Source organism: Coturnix japonica, chromosome 3 (assembly GCF_001577835.2).
Source record: "Coturnix japonica isolate 7356 chromosome 3, Coturnix japonica 2.1, whole genome shotgun sequence".
Lineage (NCBI taxonomy): Eukaryota > Metazoa > Chordata > Aves > Galliformes > Phasianidae > Coturnix > Coturnix japonica.
Genome location: NC_029518.1, coordinates 62572302 through 62592924, shown reverse-complemented (window position 1 = coordinate 62592924; position 20623 = coordinate 62572302). Strand labels below are relative to the sequence as shown.

The 20623-nt window shown below is 39.3% G+C and overlaps 1 protein-coding gene across 1 annotated transcript in view; it reads right to left on the bottom strand.

Moving 5' to 3' along the window:
- Positions 1-9560: 9560 nt before the first annotated feature.
- Positions 9561-20623, bottom strand: part of PREP (prolyl endopeptidase) — an 81885-nt gene continuing 70822 nt past the window's right edge. Inside the window, exons 13-16 of the mRNA XM_015858711.2 lie at positions 19871-19965; positions 17626-17757; positions 12917-13073; positions 9561-10640 (exon numbers count right to left, since the gene is read on the bottom strand). Coding sequence (XP_015714197.1) covers positions 10346-10640; positions 12917-13073; positions 17626-17757; positions 19871-19965 — 679 coding nt within the window. The 3' untranslated portion in view covers positions 9561-10345. The remainder of the gene's footprint in view (positions 10641-12916; positions 13074-17625; positions 17758-19870; positions 19966-20623) is intronic.

Below are 20623 nucleotides of genomic sequence, written 5' to 3'. Positions count from 1 at the left end.
CAATAGGAGCAAACAGGACCACATTTTTACCATCACCGAGTGATGTGTTTGTGACAAACTCAGTGAATTGCTGGAAAGGAATCCCAGAAAATGTTGGCAAAGCCATTTCATTCTGAAACTCCCTCCCTTTGGGGACAGATGTGCTTAATTCTTTCTTTTTTTGGTGGATGAATGATGCATTTTCAACTCAAACTTAAATTTAGGACATGCATTTCAGCACAGAAGAGAAACAGCATGATGAAGAAACTTAACCCATTGCTTTGGAATTTGGCCAGAAACCTGAAAAGCACTTTTTGCACAAGACTAGCAGGGAAAGAAACTGGAAGTTAAAAGCACAGACCAAGACTGCCTAAGGGCATCAGTGTTAGTGTCTCTAGTGCAGTCAGCTGTGTTAGAGAAAAAAAATAATGTGAAGAAATCAGGTTAGTTAGGTATCAATTGTCAGATGAGCCTACCGCAAAGTGCAAGTAGAGCAAAAGGTGTGTGGGTGTTTAAAGGCATTCCCAGAGATAAGAGCTGGCATCAGAAGCTTAGTTCTGTCTTGTTCAGTAAACAAAGAGCTCAGGAAATTTCTTGATAGATCTCCTCCCCAGGGCACAGACCCTTCATCAGCCTCATTGGCGTTTGTATTTTTGGGTCTGATCTGGAAGTTCATTGCCTGAAGAGGAAGACAGGTACGTATTGGACGAGGACTGAAAACGTGGGGCAAGGGAACAGTGGTTCCCTAAAACAGTGGTTTTAGTCCCAGACTTCATCTCATTTAGATCTGTGTGGATTTGCTTAACTGAGAACAAGGAAATGTAAAACCAGGCAAACATATTCTCTGTGCCACCATAAAGGATGAAATAATGAGAACTGGAGGACCTTCATAAGGGAAAGACAAATTATCCATCCATGCATCCAAAACAATGGCTGTGATGAGCTGCTGTGGGGGCAAAAGCACTGCTGGGGTGGGAGCCTGGCAGCCTGGGAGGAGAGTCCTGCAAAGTGCTTCGGTTGGCAGCTCTGAGGAATGAGAGCAAGATTTACTAGAGCCAGGGCAGCTTAGAAACTGTTTATGTAGAAGACAGCCTCTAGAGTTAGCAGAAGACAGTGAAGGTGCAGCAACAGCAGGGAAGAAAACCAGAGGGCTGAATGAGAAGCATAATACTGGCACCAAAGATTCCCAGTACATGAAAGCCAGTCATTCACTGAGAATGGGAGCGTTGCCTGACATCCTCACTGCATCCCAGAAATACAATTTGAGTGAGGCACAGTCCTTTGGAGGGCCACGTCTGTGGGAGCCATATGTCACCCAGTGGGTACAGCCAGTCTTTGGAAATTGGCTCAAGGGATTTCTGCCTTTCTAATGAGCGATCGGGAACAGAGCAGAGAGAAAATTAAGCAAAACCCCAAGGAAAGGTCTCTGCGTGTGTGTGTGCGAGCCTACAGCATGTTTTTGCCATACGTTTCATAGTAGCTCCTACATGCTGAAGCTCCAGATAATTCAAGGAACAGACAAGGTTAAAACAGCAAGGAGTGTGAAAAATGAAAAATGAGCACTCACAGCTTGAATTAGAAAACAGGAGAGCACCTTGTGGAGTGCAGGGCAGGTAAGGAAATCAGTATTCCTGCAGTGCAGACTAAATAGAATGGGAGAACGGGGAGGCTGCTGTTAGATATAGGCTCAGAGTGAACAGCGGTATTTAAGAACCTGAAACTGGAGTCAGGCAGGCTTAAAGTATTTTTAAAGTATTTTTAAAGTATTAATAAAGTTTGGAGCTGCCATTCAGAAACCCATTAGTTCACTGCTCCCTCTCAGCAATGACTCCCGGTCAGGCCAAGAGGCTCCCTTGGTATCTGCAGGCCATGCCCTGTTCTGTGATAGAGCAGTGGCAGAGGCTGTGAGGTCTCCTGCCTGAGATCTTCAGAAGCCTCCTGGATGTGGCCCTGGGCACCCTGCTGTGGGTGTCCCTGCTGGAGCAGGGGTTGGGATGGGCCCAGAGGTCCCACCAGCCTCAGCAAGTCTGTGATGCCGTGTCTTTCTGCGGCACAGAACAGCAGTACTGCTCATGTAAAGGAGCTGGCAGACCTTCCTGTCCTCAAGAAGTGCTCAGCAAGGCCTGGGGAGGTTGGGGCTCCCTGCATGGAGGTAGGAACTGTTCCTGAAGGCCTGCTCACTCGCCTCCCCACTGCATTCTCAGCTCCCCGGGAAGCTGGCTTCCAGGCTGGCATTGCATTCCAACAAGGTTTGTGCTGGAGACAAGAAGGACATGATCCCCCAGATATCTTGTACGGCTTTCTAGGGCTTGAACATGTGAGTGATTAGGTTCTCTAGACATCTGTTGCCATTCTGAATGGTGGCAAAGAAACTCACAACGAGATGAGTGCACTAATAAACTCAGGGGGAGGAGAAATGCTTGAAACATGGGGATGTTTATACTTAAAGGAAGAGAAAGGTTGTCCCTGGAATTTGGCAACATTCATGTCCACTGCTAAGGAAGGGCAGGAAGTCCAAGAAACCTCATGTTCTGAACACAGCTCCCAATGTCCTGCTGAAGATGAGACCTGTGTTAAGCACTGGCATTGCTCTGGCACAGGGCATGAAATACCCCCCAAAAGCAGCTCTCCTTCCAGCCTTCCTCCCAGAAATCCTCCTTGCAGGCCACCCTGGAGCTCTGCATTTGGGAGGCTGCCCAGATCCTGCCCAGGGCTTCACCCATACAATGGCACCGTGCTCCTGTGGGGCAGGGAGACCATGGCTCTGTGAGACCTCTGAACTAAAGCAGCAGCCAAGCAAAAACAGTTACCACCCAACTTCTGCCTTGGGGCTGGTGTCAGCTGGAAGAATATCACATGTGGGGACACATGAGGAAGCAGAAAATATTGTGGGGTTTTTTTTTTGCCAGGATGATTTATCACCAGCTGTTTGAATCTGACCAGATGCCTGCAGTGCTGAAAGCGTTGAAAGGATGAGGGATTTATTTATTTAGAGAGCTATGAAACTTTTCATGATGGGGCACATCGGGTAAAGGCAGGCCCAAGGCAGGAGCTAAAAGACACAACCTTAACCTACATGGTTGATCTGACTGAACAGATCCCCTCCTGTCTCCTTTGTGGACTCCTCAGCTGGACCTAATGCTCCTCTGCTCACATCTCTCCAGTGTTTCCTGACACCACAGGAGACTGAGATCCCTAAATCTTTTAGGTCAGCATGTGGTGGAGGCTCAGCAGGAGACTGCTGTGCCTTTCCAGCCACATAGAGAGGGCCAGGTCTCCCAATCAAAACCTGACTTCCACTGCTGAAGGAGGCTGCCCTCTGGCACCTTGGCCTGCAGCAGCCCACTAACATGTTTGCATCCAGGCCCACGGAGCAGGGTTAAATAGCTGAATAGTCAATCGATTCAGTCTATCGCACCCCCTAAGTCCTTTATCCTCAGTTTCCAGCTTCATAGTTCACTGACTGCAGCTAAGCACCACAGCATGAATGTTGGTGTGGGAGCTTGGGATGAGCTACAGGCAATGCACCCCAAAGCCAGCCTCTGACTGCTTGGAGGACAGCTCTTCCTTCAGCTCTTCAAGTACAGGCTCTGTAGGTCTGTGCCTCTGACAAGAAAGATATACAGTTCTTATCCTGCTATCCTCTGAGATATGCCATGTCTAGACTTGGCTAGTGATTGCTCCCCATGTTTTGGAGAGGTCCTGCTGCAGTATTATCTTGCACCTATATGCGGTGTACAGGTACAGCCTCTCTGAGGGACTAGTCAGGCTATAACACCCCTCCACTGTTGATATTCTGATGGCTACTCCCTTGAAATAAGCCTAATTAGATAAGTACAGCAGAAATCAACACACGTTGGTGTTAAATCTACTCACAGAAAGCATCTGCTATAGCATACCTTTCCAGGTGACATCATCCTTCCTCTGACCCAGCAGTACTGGCACCACTTGGCAAGACTGGCTGCCTAATTCTTACCAAAGGGAACCAGCATAAAGACCAACAAGTGCTGCTCAAAACCTCTAATGAAATGGTCTTGACAGGATTTCTAATTTATTAGCTAGAAGCAATTTTATACTTCCGATACACTTCCTCCTCCATCTACTTCCTCTGGCAAGTTAAAGGCTTTGGAAGGCTCCAACAAGCAGAAAAGATGGGCAACTGGCCCGCAGCACCAAACTGTTTAATGGCTGGGTGGTTGTGAGTGTGACTGTCATCTGTGATAGGAGGATGTTTTCCAGTTTGTGCTTGGCAGTCAAAGCAAGCTAGTGCTGGAGGATAACTGCATTGCAAATATGGGGAATTTTGAGAATGACTTCTTTTGCTTCCAGTCTGAGGGCTGGGTGCTATCGCAGAGATAAGATTGGGATCTGTACTTTCTCAAATCTCAGGAGGTCTGAACATCTCTAATCACAGAAAGTCATGCATTTAATTCCACAATATAGCTGGAAGTGTGTTTGCAATTTATGACAGAGGCTTCCCAAGCTCTGCAATTTGCAGGCAGTAATCATAAAGGTTTATTTCACTTTTCTGGCAGTAATGTGAAGTCTTCCTAATATCCAAGCCTACCTTGTGAAATGTGAAGATGAAAGGTAAACCATAGCTTGGGTCACTGTAAGCAGTCATAGGTTTACAGTTTTATGTCAGTTGTATATTCATGATGAACACACCTTTCATGCTGAGGAGCATTAAACTAAAATCAGAAAACAACGTCAGTGCAAAACAGCACAACATTAACAATAAACATGAGTGCTTAACAGTTTTGCCACGTTACTGAAATAGATACCTGCACATATGTACAGCTCAAGGCATGTTTTACCACAGAAGAACTTCCTCTGAAATACAATACTTTCAGAAAACATCATATTCTGTTGAGAAATAACACTGTTTCATTTGCAATAATCATCTCACTATGTATTTTCTACTCCTGTTACCACTCTAAAAGATCCTCAATAGTGAAATGTCCCAACTCTTTACTCAACTTCTTTCCCAAGAAGGAAACAACAGCCCACATTGCAGCAGTGCTTCATCATTTGCTGCTCTAATGACATACTTGTTGTGCACAACAGGAGATAGCCTCAAAGCATTAAGCAGCACAGAAATAAGTGCCTTCACCAGCCAAGCAATCTCATCCAAACTCCTAAAGATCTGCATTAACTGGCATATAACTAATGAATAACTTCCTTTGTTATTTAGTATGCTCGGAGTTAGCACAAAGTTACTGCTAATGTTTTAACTCTTGCTCCTATTTTGATTCTTTTGAAGTCCCGCAGGAGAATATATGTGGTAGCATCACTAAAATGTAATGTAATTTAATATTTAATATACTGAGGAAATGTTAGAGGTGAAGTACGTCTCTTTACAGGGAAAAAAAAGTAACGTGAAAATGATGGTGTTGAGAACTAAACAGAATTTCCGCCTATGAGCTCAGGTGCCTCTGCTGAATTAAGGTATTTCGTGTTGTTCAATTTATGACTGGGTCTGCATGGCGTGTGATCTTACCTCATTTCCTAAACCCAGGGAATTCCACCATTTCTGGGGGGATGTTTATTTTGGAAGTTGGAAAATAAGCATCCATCTAATACACTGAAAGGGTCGAGACAATATGGATACTACAAAATTAAGCTCTTTTGCTTTTCATCTGATTATTTCTGCTATATCTTAACAGTAATGTTAAGATGAAAATTACAGACAACATTTTTGGCCTAACAGTGCACTGCATATGTTACAGACAGATGTCTAGGTTAATGCTTTAGCTAGCACTATCAGATGCCTATCTAACATGTATGCCAGCTAAAACACACTTTAAGGAACATCTTCCTTTTTGCATGCAGGAGGCCAATACATGCTGAAAGTAGAATACACACACCAACATTTGTCTTCTGAGCAGCACACACCAGGCCAGAAATATCACATTTGCAGACATTGATCCATTGACTCCAGCTCTCACGTTGCATTTGTTGTGGAAGCTAGAAATCTTTACTGAAAACCGCTATTAATTGATTAACCTTCACTATTCAGACCTCCAAAATTAAATTGACCCCGCTATGGGTAAGGATGCAGCAAGATTGTTCCTTGCCTCTGTTACTCCTGCTGTAAATATAGAGGGGGATCTACAGAGCAGAGTTGCTGACATGCTATTGCTCAGCTTTGGGTTTAAGAGTTGAATTTTCCATTAGATTTCTTGTGAAAAATTGGGAGGAAACTGCCAAATCACAGCCCTCCCAGTCCAGAACTTCATATTACTTCTGCAGATGCCAGCAGCCGGTCTAGCTTCCACTCAGGGATCTCTCAGCCATGAATACGTGGAAGGTGTGAGATTGTTTAGAAACAGTATAGGATTATTCAAGAGTAATGTCTGAGAGCACACCTTGGTTATCTTCAGAGATGAGAGAACTGGAAGGCTACCTTGCCTCCCCTTTCTTCGATAGTAAGGGGGAAAAGAGGCTGCAGGACTGCTTTTTATTTTCCTGGCACACAATAATAGCAGGGCAGAAATAATTAAAAGAACATATGGAGAACTAAAAAAAGTTGCCAAACCTGGCTCTTCAGACAGCATGAACTATCCAAATCCTGAGAGGTCTGCACAAAGAGGCAATTGCACAAAAGCTGTCTAACTAAAGACTTTCAGAGTAGAAGAGCTGGCAGAAAATTGGGTGCTTGTTTATTAGCTTGGCTTCCAAGCGCCTCCCTCAGCCCTCCCCCCGGATCCTACTCAGCTTGGAAAACCCCTTTCACAGGAGAGGCTGACAGGAAGAGTCTATATGCAGATCTTCAGGCAGCCCTGAGGGGCTGCCTTTGGCTAAAATTAAACGACCTGACATCACCTTTCAAACATAGATGTCTGAAAGCTGTTGCTTGCTGTATCGAATCCAAAGAGCTGCTGCTCATGTTTCTGCCTTCCTACAGACAGATGGCCAAGAAAACTCACGTCAAGAAAATCCTGGTGAAACAGGAGAAGTTCTGGGTGTGGGAACAGGTGTTTCCAAATTCTGCCTTAACCATGCCTTACTCTTACATACCCACAGCCAACTGCCCTCCTTCTTCCCTTAGATGCTGGTGGTTACACTGGTGGGGATGTTTCAGCATCCATCTACACTCAGGTTTTGTTGTTTTTTTCTCAGCTACCAAAAATTAAATCAACTCCAATGTGACAGAAATTAATTTGTTCTTTCTATGAAGGATATGAAGGCTCAAAACTTTTAAAATACTTCCAACTCTTTTCACATGTATAAACTCTGATGCAAATCTATTCTCATGGAGGCAGACAACTAAGATATCTTTACATTAGCTGTGAAGAATATTGGAAGGGAGTACTGTGTGAAAAGTCCATTTATTTCCACTTAGAAACAGATTTTAGCTTACACAACATAAGACGCTTATAGGAATTGAGTGAAATTTGCTTCATGCTCTGGAAATAAAAGGCACAGAACACAGGGCCTCTCCATGAAATAGCATTACCACTGTTATCCCTGAAAGCAGATTAACTGAAATTTCTTTATGGCTTTCTACACCAGGAGTTGTTTGGTTCCAAGTCTACTTAATCAAAACCTTAAAGGTTTAGATTCCAGTGTATAACATGAGTATTACTCGCCTGGAATTAATATGGATTCCATTTGGGGCCATCATCCGTTCCGTACTAGAAGGAGCAGCGCAGTCAACAGGACAGCTCTGCATGATCACTTTTTTGAAACCTGAATCTTGTAGTTGGAATTCCTACTTAAGATCAATTAAAATATCAGAATTAAGACCTTACTATTGAAACAAACTGACTTTCTAATAGAGATAGCAGCTTTTTACAGTGGGAATCCTGAACATTTATTTTGTGACTGGTAGCTCCGCCTTTAATACTCTCGATTGCCACTGAAAAAGAAATGTTTGTTTCCAAACTCCTCAACTTACCTACTGGTTAAAACAAAACAAAACAAACCAAACAAACAAACAAACAAACAACTGTGTTTGAGCAGCTACAGAACAAGGTAAGACAAAGACCAAAAAGATGACTGTGGTGGCTGTGCTCAAGGATTTGAGATTCAACACACTGATATAATTCAGCTCAGTTTCACAGTTATCCAAGGATCCTGCTTTCTACAAACCCTATCAAGTTCTTGATCAGAGAAAAACCTCTGCCCTGTTGATATCATGACATTCAAGAAGAGCCTAGCTGCTCTGGGGTGTTACTTTCAAAGATGGCACTGCACTTGTGCATCACAGAAGCACAGGATTGTAGGGGCTGGAAGAGACCACTGCATATCATGTAGTTGAACTGAGGAGCCCAGAACTGAACACAGTACTCCAGGCGAGGATCACCTCCCTTGACCTGCTGGCCATGCTCTCTCTAATGCACCCCAGGATCCCATTGGCCTTCTTGGCTGTAAGGGCACACTGCTGGCTCATGGCCAGCCTATTGTCCATTAGGACCTCCAGTTTCTTCTCTTCATAGCTCCTTTCCAGCAGGTCAGCCCCTAACCTGTTCTGATACATGTGGCTATTCCTTCCCAGATGTATGACTTTATACTTGCCCTCATTGAACTGCATAGTGCTCCTTTCTGCCCAACTCTCTGGCCTTTTCAAGTCTTGCTGAATTGCAGCACAGCCTTCTGGTATGTCAGACACTCATCCCAACTTCCTACCATCAGCTTCATTCCTGCCCCTACAGCTCAGCTGTTAAAAATTCCAAAACGATCTTAGAAAATAGTTCACATGTCTATGGGAAAAGGGCCAGGGTGAGAGGCTGAATCTGAACTCCATTTTCACAACCTGGAGGAATAATAATAATAATAAAAAATCCCTCAACTCTCTAGTCGGACTGTTCCGTTTGGTGCAGTGATCGAAATACGGCATAATGTCCATATATTATTTGGTAAAAATAATGGCCAGTGTTCACAAATAAGCCCCAGATCACATACAGGTTTATGGGTATGGTACTTGTCATGAAAGCAGAAATCCTCCTTCCCCATCCTCCTCCTTACCTCCCCCCAAATCAGATTATTCTTTATAAGGGCTTTGGAGACATGATCCTTCCCAGGCTACAGAGTGAATCAGAAAAAGTCCCTGAGAGTGAGAGAAACAAGATGAATTTGGTACAGATAATCAGCAGCCTACTCCCTTTCTAAATACCACTCCCTCTTCCCATGTTGAGACATTACTTGCTTAGACAGGAAGCTCTTGAGCTCAGAACTCAAATACAAGCCTTGGGATCCAAGTGTGAGCATGATGACAAACATGATACTGGAGGAGTTTATCAGTTTATCCAAAACTGAGAAGCAGCAGTATTTTCTTGATGGGCAACAAGACTAATAGTGAGTGGTAGAAAACCATTCTGACCCCAAAATCAAAATCTACTTGCTGCAGCACATCACAGTTTAGAAAGCTACTAGACAACTTCTACTCGTATCTACTTCATAGCTCAACAAATTAATGAATGAAATAGTTCTAATCAAATCAATGAAATAGCAATTCAAATATCTCATGTGTGTCAAATCATTAGGGAATCTGCTTATGTGCTTTTGTTGTTTTGCAGCCAGGACAAGATTATGTATCCATCTTCAAATTTTGGCACCTTAAAGAATACTCTGTCACATGTACTGGGAAAATGTGTATTTGAGCAATCTAGACAAATCTGTCTACAGTTTAAAAATAGTTGAGAGTTAACAGTAGACAGGCAACACTGTGAAGTGTGTATGCATACCTTGACTGATAACTGAGTGTCTGAAGAGTTCTTCAAGTATTCCTGATTCCAGTTCTCTCTTCTTTGTGAAAATAAACAGCAGAAGAGACAATGGACAGTTTCAAGTCTTTGTGGTAAGAAAAGACAATTTGGCAACATTATTATGGACTGTAACACACTGTTACAAACAGTATGAAATAATATCATGTTTTTAATCATATTGGCGTAATTAATTACCTAGACTACTATCTCCTCAATATTTCATGATTATCAAAGAACATTTTACATTTCCATTCTTAAATAAGTTACTGTGTAAATAAAGTATGCTCAGAGTTCTTGTATGTGGACAGTACTTACATTTAATTACAGATGATCTGGATATGTTTATAGGTGCAAAATACATTAAAATTGTTTACATGAAATCAGCTCAACTAACACTACATCTGGAATCTAGATGTTCACAACAGCACTGTATTTGAACATGCTACTTAATATGTACTTTGAAACACAGTAGAAAAGAAATTCAAAGAAACTCTAAAAAAAGGGAAGCACAGATCAAAATTCCATAGCAGGTTGGATCAATAAAATATTGAACTGCAGTTCTTAAATGTAAGTACTACACCAAGTAGTAATCTGGTTGGTCTTAAAAGGTGTTAAAGCCCTTTTTTTCCTAAAGGAGACAGTAATAAGCATTTCGCCTATTCAATCCAATCAAGATTTAGGCAACGTGCTATAAAAGCAAACATATCTGACACTTCTTCTATAACTTTAGCAGTTGGCTTTCCTGCTCCATGCCCAGCTTTGGTGTCAACATGGATGAGAAGTGGATTGGTTTGTTTACGGCTTCGGCCCACAACATATTGCAGAGTAGCAATAAACTTCAGTGAATGTAGAGGGACCACACGGTCATCATGGTCTGCTGTGAGCAGCAGTATAGAGGGATACTGGATGCCATCTTCTTCTGGTAGTTTAACGTTGTGAAGTGGAGAATACCTGAGAAGAATACACAAACATTTATATATTTTCTCCTCCAGGTCTAATAAGGTGGTCCTCTCCCACTGAAATTATCACAGTGACATTTGATAGCACTCAATACTACAATGTTGCACATAGCAGGGCTTCACTGCTGGCAAATGATACATAACAAATCACTGGCTCTCAAATGTGAAGCAAATACATTAATTTACAGAGGGGTGTAAGCATACATCCCACAGAAATATCAAAATAGCAGGAATGGGTAGCAGAGAAAGAATAGCAAAAGCTGTAGAGCTCATAGCAGGATCCATTCTGCTGGGAAGCAAGGAGATAACACTTTTCCAGCACACATGTATTACTGGTCTACATGTGAACGAATGGCTCCATTACATACAAGTTTGGAAACAGTTTCTGATGGTGAACGATATTTATACCACTTCTGAACATGCAGGTACTCTGTAGGAATATCATGCACGAAACTGAAAAAAGAACCGTAGGTTTTCTGGGTTCTGAAGGATGACTGATTCATACTTTTTGAGTAACAAATTATCTTACTTAAAACACTTGTTTTCTTTGCAGGAGAATTTGTCTTTTTTTTAAAAAACTGCAGCATAACGTGAAAGATATATCTACATATCACAACAACAACAAAAACTGAATTTAATAGTCACAGAGAATTCCATCTAACCAAAGAATAATCTTACCTTTTTAAAGTCAAGAGTAGGATACAATTTATTTTTCCTATTTCATCGCAGAAAATACGAATGGAATTCTGTTGTTTTTTAATTTAATCTCACATTTAGATGAGTAACCATTAAGCAATACCAAACTGTCTTTAAGAACGCACAATACAATGATATTTGACTGCCTAACCTCACATATTCCTAGCTGCCTCATTTCCACTGAAAGAGCAATGGAGGTGAATTTCCAGATGACAATGTGTTTTAAAAATAGATGGCAGTCTAGTTAGCTAAGGTATTTTTTGAGTCTATCTATAAGAAAACATTTTTGAAACATTATTTATCTTCCTATTTGTGATGATTTGATGTGCCATTGCCAGTTGAACAGGAAGCATAGCAGCTCAAAGAAATTTTGCCAAGTAGAAATATTTCAGCTAATATTATATATGACATTTTTAAAATACGCATTGAGATTTTGTGAGTTAAGCATATGTAAATAAGTATGTACAGAATAACTCCTCTCTGCAGACACATATCTTCTAATCGTAGAATGAATTTAAAACTTCGCTTCTGCTTTATGACTTCAGAATATCTGAACTTACAGCTGTTTGTGTGAATTTTACTGTTCAAAGCACTGAATATTACTTGATGCATACATTTTAAAGCAAACAATCTCTTTTGAAAACTAATCATTAAAGAAATTATGAAATTTGTTAATTGTTTTGTGCACTGTATATACAAAATTTGTTTGCCACTGAAACCTTGAATTGAACAACTAGTAACAATATAATTACAGTATGCCCAAATGATTATTTAGTATCTGGAATTGGTATTGCTTGTTTGTTTTTTTTTAATAAATGCTGTAGATAAGTTAGATCTCAGTGTACTTTAGTATATACATTTTTTATGATCTAAACACTATTGTATTTCAGACAAGCCAAATTGTTAGTGTGTCTGAAGCACTGTCCTGTAATGCCAATCTTCATTATTGAAGGAATACAATTACAGTAACAGAAGATGAGATGCCAGAAAAATAATTTAAAATGATGGAACATATTTTAACACAATCGTTAGTGACCATATCAAATGTGCAGACCATTGCTGTTCTCTCACAGTGACTGTTTTTTTTCCCCCCCTTCTAAATGATCTTTCCAGAACTCTTAGCAAGAGCCTAAGAACTGAATTAATATCCTGTTGTGGTCTACTGCCATTCAATTCCTACAAATAAATCCTATCCACATTGTATAATACAATTCATAATGGTCATTGCCTCTACCCAGCATAAAAAATACAATTTGCGTAATGGTTCACTTGAGAATACTCTGTTGTGACAGCCTAAAGCAAGTGTTTGGAAAGAGTACCTAACAAATGGTTAAAGCTGCTAGTAGAATATGGTTTCAGAAACTATAATCAGTTAACTCAACAGGGCTTTGAGAAGAGTTGTTCTCATGCAAAGTTGACTTGTAAAGAAGCTGTAAACTCCAGAAACACAATGTGAGAAAAGAATGAAATAATTCATATTAGCTAATAATAACGGCTATTTATCATGACAACCTGAAACTGTTGAGCAGAGTTTGCATTTTAACCATGACAGAAGTATTTAAAGACACTTACTTGTACAGCCATTCAAACTGTTCTTTATTGTCAGAGCAGCCGAAGTCAGTAGTCCAAGCATGGCCAATGGTGTACTTGTGGAACTTTAGCATATCCATTACTCCCACTTGGGCAATAACACAGCCAAAGAGGTCAGGACGCTGATTAGCACAGGCAGCTTTGACAAGAAAACAACTCTATTAGTATTAATACCTTAAAGAATTAAACTCAGCAGTAAAAGGCCCAATAACAGTAAGTTATTGTCAGAAAAACTTCTACAAAGATGTCTCTCCAAAGGAAACATCCAGGTTTATAAAAGAAAAGAAACAACAACAACAACAAAACTCAGAAAATTGTTAACAGGAAATTGTTAAGGTAAAACAAATGTGGATTTCCCATGTAATATCTGAAGCCAAAGAACCTTAATACAAAATATCCAATATAAAACCAGTTGCAATGAGAGAAGCCCTCCAATGTGTGTGAAATGAAAGTTTTCTAAGAAAAAAATGAAAACAATTGTATAAATGGATAACAATTATAACTGTCAAAGCTGTTATTTCCTAAGGAACTTAGGAGCTATTTTCTCTAAAGCACTAAGCACAGTTCTTAGAAAATATATCTTCCAATGCACTTGTTAAATATGTGAACTTTTGGACCACTGTAATTGGAGTGTGCTGAACCATTCACTTTCTAACATTATTGTCAACAAAGAAAAGGACATTAAGGAGCAAAATTCTCCATTTACTGATAAGTTTTCTTCCATAATTACTATGTCAATTCGTACGAAAAGAGTTCTAATGGAAGCAAACTTCTACAAAGTCAGAGGAATAACGTCATTTTAATTTTTTTAAAAAAAAGTTACGGTAGTATTTTTTTCTTGTTATTATTTTAATTTTCCTACTTCTGGAAGAGACAATTTCTTTAAGCATGATTCTTGCCTCGTATTAGAAAAAATAACCATCTAGCTTCATGTTCAATTTACAAGAGTGGCAACTGGCGGATGCTCTGGAGAAGAGCTTTAAATACAGAAAATACTGAGATTTCCTGTACAATGTCAGCTTTTCAACTAGTCGGTTGGTTTCTCCTGAGTTGGAGTTTATCCTCAGACACCAAAACAAGCATCCTCCATAAATACATCTATTTCCTCTCTCAATGCTTACTCATCTATTGCTATGATATCCTGCAGCAATGAGTTCTTCAATTCCAACTTCAGTTCTTGATTTAAATCTATTGCCAGATGATTTTACAAATTCCCCACACTTTCTTTGTAGCATAAGAAATAACAGTACCGAGTTATTCATTTAACTACCACAACAGATCCCTCCCTTAGTTCAGAGCTCATCACTGTGCATCCAAACCCAGAAACAGTCTTTCTCAAATTCTTCAGCTTCTCATTTGTGTCCACTGTGAAAACAGATTATTTATTCCCATTCTTTGTTTTCTGCTGATCAGGATATCACAACAGCAACCTTCCATCCAACTCAACAAGAACTTTCTTTCAAATTCTTGAAATCTCGTCAAAAGCTCATGAAAATCTGAGAATAACCAGATCACTGTTACATGCAACACATGCTCACTGACTCCTTCAAATAGCTCTAAGATTTCATGTCGCAACTTTAGCCTGCAAAATTCTTCACCATGCATGTCAACTATTATTTATTGGTTTCAGTTGGCTTGCCTGTTACAGAAGTCAGATTTACTGATCTGCAGTTTGTGGTTAGCCATCAACCATTTTAAAAATTGGCATTAAACTTGTTCCCTTCTGTTCATCAGACATTCAGGCTTAGTAGCCTGCAATTTCATATTGGAATTCACTTAGGATCTTGTGTGTGTACCATCTGGTCCTGGCAAGACACGATTTTTCATTTGATTTACTCTAAAACCTCTTCTGCTAATGCTTCAGCTTGAGGCAACTCCACAGAGCATCACCCACAAAGAGAGACTGATGAAGGGAAATCCCAATGCTCTGTAGTAAGGAACATCAATAGAAATGAACCATTTTCTTGTTCTGTTATGCCTTTATTTTTATTTAGTGCTCCTGCACAGTCCCAAAGATGTTCTGGTCAGCTTCCTGCTTCTGATACACACACAGAAAGTTTTTATTAGCAACCTTTATGTTGTTAGCAATTTGCTCAATCTCCTGTGGTCCATCAGTCCCTGTCAAAGCTTATTTTTATCCTGTTTTCTTCAGTTGAATCTCATTTCTGTTTTCTGGAGGATGTTATTTTACTTCTAGTCATCTCTGATAATGTAACTACACTCCCTGGGTCTTTTTCTTATATAAGGCTGCCATCTAAAAGCTCTTCACCCTTTTAACTTAACCTTTCAGATCTCTCCTTTTCAAGTCCTTTCCTTTTTTGAAGAGAAATGCTATTCTGTTAGGAAAAAAAGAGCCCAAACACCTATAGTAAAATCAAATTCATTCAATTCTTCATTGTAAAACACGTCTCTTGAAGGACTATGCGTTGCTCAGGATTATATCAGAACTGCTGCTCCTAGCTCTCAGAATAGTTACTTCAGTAAGAAAACACTTTTGGAGTCACTTATCAGTTCCCATCACACCCCTTTTGCTAGCCATAATTATATGCATTTTGGAGCTGTAACCTGGAACAACAATTTATTCATTAATTTTATTCCTCTACACATCAAGCTTTAAAATTTGGTTCCAAAGCCTCAGAACTGTTTGCCTAAGCAAACACAAGAGGACAAATGCTGCACTTGCATGAAAGAGGCTTTCAGGTCACAGCTGTGCTGCTGTGCTGAGCTTTGGGATCCTATCATACAAGACAAGGAAGTATTGTTTTTCAACTCAGTGAGGCAGGAGTTCAGAGCCCTGTGCTCCTCAGAGACACCTCCTGTTAGTTAAGATTAAAAAGAAACAGTATTTTGGAAGAATGACAATATTTTTCCTTATCATTTATTTTTTTCCCCTCAGAAAATAAAAACTCAGAAAATTTGGCACTGGATCCTTGCACTTAATGAAGCAGTTATATTTGTCAGTGTCTTATGAACAGCTACTGCAAAATTTAAATTGAAAAAGCACTTTTGTATTTCCTAAACTCACCTATTTTAATCTGTCTCATTAAGAATAAAGAAATCCAGATGGATTGTAATTAGTCATCAATTGAAATAGAAGGTTTCTAACACTAGACTTTCACAACAGGCATCTAGACTCACAGCATCTGTCTAATACAGGCATGACATGCCCTCTGCACTCGCTTCCCCTAACCTAAAGAAGGTGCCAAGCTAACATGTTTATGAAGAAGCAGATTTTTCTGGTGACTAAAGCAGGGTAGGATGAATGCTATCCTGAGTGAAACTGTGCAAGTAAGGATAAAACAGTATTTGCAGAAGCTATGTAACACATTGGAAGTTTAACAGAATTTTCATATATATATATATAACTGTGCTCACATAAAATGGACTTTTGTAGTGGTTGTACTCCCAATGATGTGTAAAACCTTTTTTCCTCTATTTTTTTCAGCCATTTCTATTGGTGTTGTTTACAATATGCAAACACCTTCTGCCATGTGAGAAGCAAATATGCAAAAATATGACAAAATATGCATGTTTGTCTTTAAAATAATTGTAGTGGCCAAGATGGCTCAGATCAAACAGCTGTGTAACTCCAAATCTTGTTTCTTACACAAGATATTAGTTCACAACAACAAAAAATAATCAACAGAGTGAGTATTCAGCAGCTGTTAAACAGAGGGTAGTATAACAAGCGGAGCATGCAAAGGGTGGTACTAATAAATCTCATTTTCAATAAACTAAATGTTTTTCTCATGAGTAGATCATCTCTGTCATACTGTCTCATGTCTCTCATGTTGTTTTTAAAATAAGCTAAACTAACCACAATGTTATTCTTTTGTGTTTTCTTCTTCTGCCAAGCCTGAAACAAATAACTCTTTTTTATTCTTTTATTCTACCACTTTTAGTCACTAGGATATAATCAGAAATAAATGCTGTAGCTTTTAAAAGGCTGCTTAGAATATGAGATTTTTTTTTGTGGAACCTTTTCTAAGAAGGCTATTAATTTCCTTGAATTTAAGAACATAGCAGTGAATGAAAAGCACTTGTAACAGCATTACATATACACAGACCCTCAAAAGTCCATGACTTTTTCAAGTACTTGAATTTAGTGTTTTGCACAAGAGACATTCCTGGATTTGTCACCATGTCTTAACTACACGATTAGAATCAAACAGTCACGTGTTCTTGTACAAAGGCCTTAAATGCAGAAATATCACGTTATCATTTTTTCCTTCAGGAATGGGAACACATGACTACAGAAGGACTGAATAAGAAGCTCAAAGTACTGCAGAACTTGGGATTCTGGCTTTTGCCATGGGCACACAAAATTTCCTGAATGCCACATAACAGACTTTCTGGTTATTCAGTTATTGTATCATACTAATTACTCTTAAGAGATAAAAAAGATTTTTTAAATTTCTTTTTAAATGCATTCTTACTCTGTGATTCTACCCAGGGCTTAGCTGTAGCAAACAAGACAGTAATCGTAAGCACTGAAGTCAGTACTTGCTGCAGAACCCTAATGTCCATTGGAAATGGCAAATAGAGTAGAATGGTATATACTTAATGTTTGGTGTATATATTAATGCACAGACATTCTGCCAACTCTTGAGAAAAAGGTTCTGATATATTTCTGTCAGGCTACTTTGATAAACTCCAGTACCAAACCCAGGAAATATACAAGCAATTCTTACCAACTAAGAGGCCTCCATTTGAACCTCCATTAATAGTCAGCTTCTTTGGAGATGTGTAGCCCTCTTTGATGAGGTATTTGGCAGCATACTGAAAGTCATCAAAGCAGTTTTGTTTGTTGGCCAAGATACCACCTAGCACACAAATAAAACAAATCAGTTGATCCCATAAAAGCCATGTGAATCCATCTCTTCAGAAAAACACGTGTGCAAAAATACCTGGGAACAATTCCAATTCTGTGAACATTTTAATAATTGATGCAGGTCAGAAAGACAGCAAAAACAAAAGATTCTTTCAACACAAAGAATATGAAATGGCTTTGTCAATAACTCTAATGCTTTCAGAAACTCTGAATAATACATACTTACACTGTGGAATGAGTGCCAGGTAACATTCCAAACCAGTAATATTAAAGCTAAAAGCTTTGCATTACAAAATATATACAAAATAACCACACAATCCACTTGAGGCTTGATCTAATGGGACATTAACAGCACTAAACTCAGGGACAGTTTCTTAAGGTGATAAAACTTCAAATTTGCACCTATATAAAATACACATTTTAATTTCCTGGACAAAGAATATGTGGCTGATAATTTACCTTTTTTTCTTATTATGTTTCCAAATCAGATGATATGTAGCTGTGGTCAAATAAGAAATTCAGAATCACATCTTGGTTAGAAATGTTATTAGTGAGCCATCAATGTGGAATGAATATCAACCTAGAGGGCTCACAGATGACCCAATCTCAGTATCAGTATCTTCCTCCCTTCAGAGGCTTGTTTGGTAAGGGACTAAAAAATGGTTCCTCCTCAAAGATTCCCCTACCATAGATCTAGTACATTCCTCTTCAAGCAATTAAATGTTTGTAAAAGTCTGGGGAGAATATCTTCACATTCCTGAAGGAAAGACTGTGGTCCAGTCAGGTAACAGGGGCTCGTACCTGGCAGAAATGGAACTGCATTTCCTTCCACTTAATTTAAAGCCATGTGGTTTAGTCTAAACTAATTGCCCAGGCTCCCACTATGGTTCAGGATAATTAACTCCACCTTAAAATAAGTAGGATTAGATATAATATGAAGGTACTTATTTCCATCATCCTTTGATTACTCTACACATCCAACTTAAACTGGATACTTCATCCCTACGCTGCAAAATTTGAATAAGGTAACTCCAGACTTTACTCATATGGATTTCCTTGTGGAATTGTGAGCATTATTTTATAACAAATGCTCTCATACTAACAAGACCATCAAATGAAGATGTGTTGGAACAAGGAAAAAGTCTTCAAATGCATGGCAGCAAAGGAGAAATAAATAAATCTTACTCTTCCCTTCAAGTTCTGAACTAGTGTAAGGTCAAAATCCATACAGTAAACCTATAATTGCTTCTAGAGTTAACAAAGAACAGATGTATATCTATTTTTGCAACTGCAAGAAAGACTTGGGTCAAAATTAAGGAGGAAGTAGGTGGAATAAAGAAGCATTATCATATTAAAATAAATTTTATTAAAACCTATTACAAACCAATCTGCAAATTAAAATTAATGAAGGATACTTCATCTTTAGCAATAATATCCTGCGTCTGCAAGCACATATAGCTTCTATTTATGAAACCATTACTTCTTAACTCAATTGTAAGGAAATGACCCAGACAAAAAGTTACCACAGATGAAATGGTAATATCAAGATGTAATGATCTGGGAATACTGTTATGTTTGATACAAAGTTATTATGGATTACTCCCCATGCAAAATGTTGCATCATCACTGTTCTGGTGCATTTGCCTTACTGACAAGATCTCCAGTAACTTATCCTCCAGACTCTTGGGATATGAGTAAGGCATCATCACTAAATAATGGAGGTTATATTGCATATCTGAGAGGGACTTTCTTCAGCTTTTTCTTCTGGTGAAGACACACAGAAAACTGTCAACAACCAGAAAAGCTGACGAACAAAGGATTTAAGTGAGGACTGTACTGGAAAAATGGGGAGAGAAATACTTTAAAGGTGCTAAGAGGTGTCTGAAGTCACTTAAAAATGTCTACCTACAAGTTGTGTCTCCTAAGTACAGAAAATTTCAGGTAACATTGGGCAAGGTAGAGATCACATGAATAGGAAAAAAACCCCGACTTTTCTATGGAGGAAATGTAAGGTGAAATGAGACAAGTATGGAAAAGGGACAGAAAGAAAACATCAGCCTCACTGTTTGGCCTGCAGTTTTGTTCCTATGCTTGGACTGATTTACCTTTGTGCCAGGTCTCTCCATATTCACCACCACCCCTGATGTTTGCCACTGCTAGAACACCCCCCAGGTGTCGCACAAAAATAAGTCTTGATACACTGAAAAAGCAAGCAGAGGATTAATATTATTATTTATTTCTAAGTACCCGTATTACTATCACTTTCACAAAAATACTTTGAAGGAAAGTCCTAAGATCAACGACGAAATAATAAAGTCCTGCTCTGATGGCAAACCTGAGTAGCCAGGTACTTTTCAATGGTTGTCAATGGAAATGAAACACTCTGCAGCCTCTTAGAGTGAATCAGAGCTGTTCTGCTCTTCTTTAGTTTCACACCCTTGAGGAGAATGGCCACTGGTTCTGCCTCTGGAACATCGAGTAAGCTACTCTGTACCACTGGACCCCAAAGGCTTTTTAGCTGCTGCCCTTCAGTGAGTCCTTTGCTTTTTCAGGAGAGGAAAGTTTAGCCCAAATGAGGAAAGCAAAGAATTAAGAATAATGATCAGCACATGACATTTGTTTATGGGCTGGTATATACAACTCCTGCTTAACTCTTTTTTTTTGACCTTTGTAAAACTGTATTTACCCTTATTTTGTGCCAGACCCTACAGTCAAATCATAGTCAGTCTCCTCCCTCATTATTTTCCACTTGATTTGTTAAATATAAAAAGTAAAAACTAAAAGTTCTGCCATCCCTAATAGCTCTCAAACCTGACTGAAAGCTGAAGTCAAATTGCAAAAAGTATGAAAGCTATTAG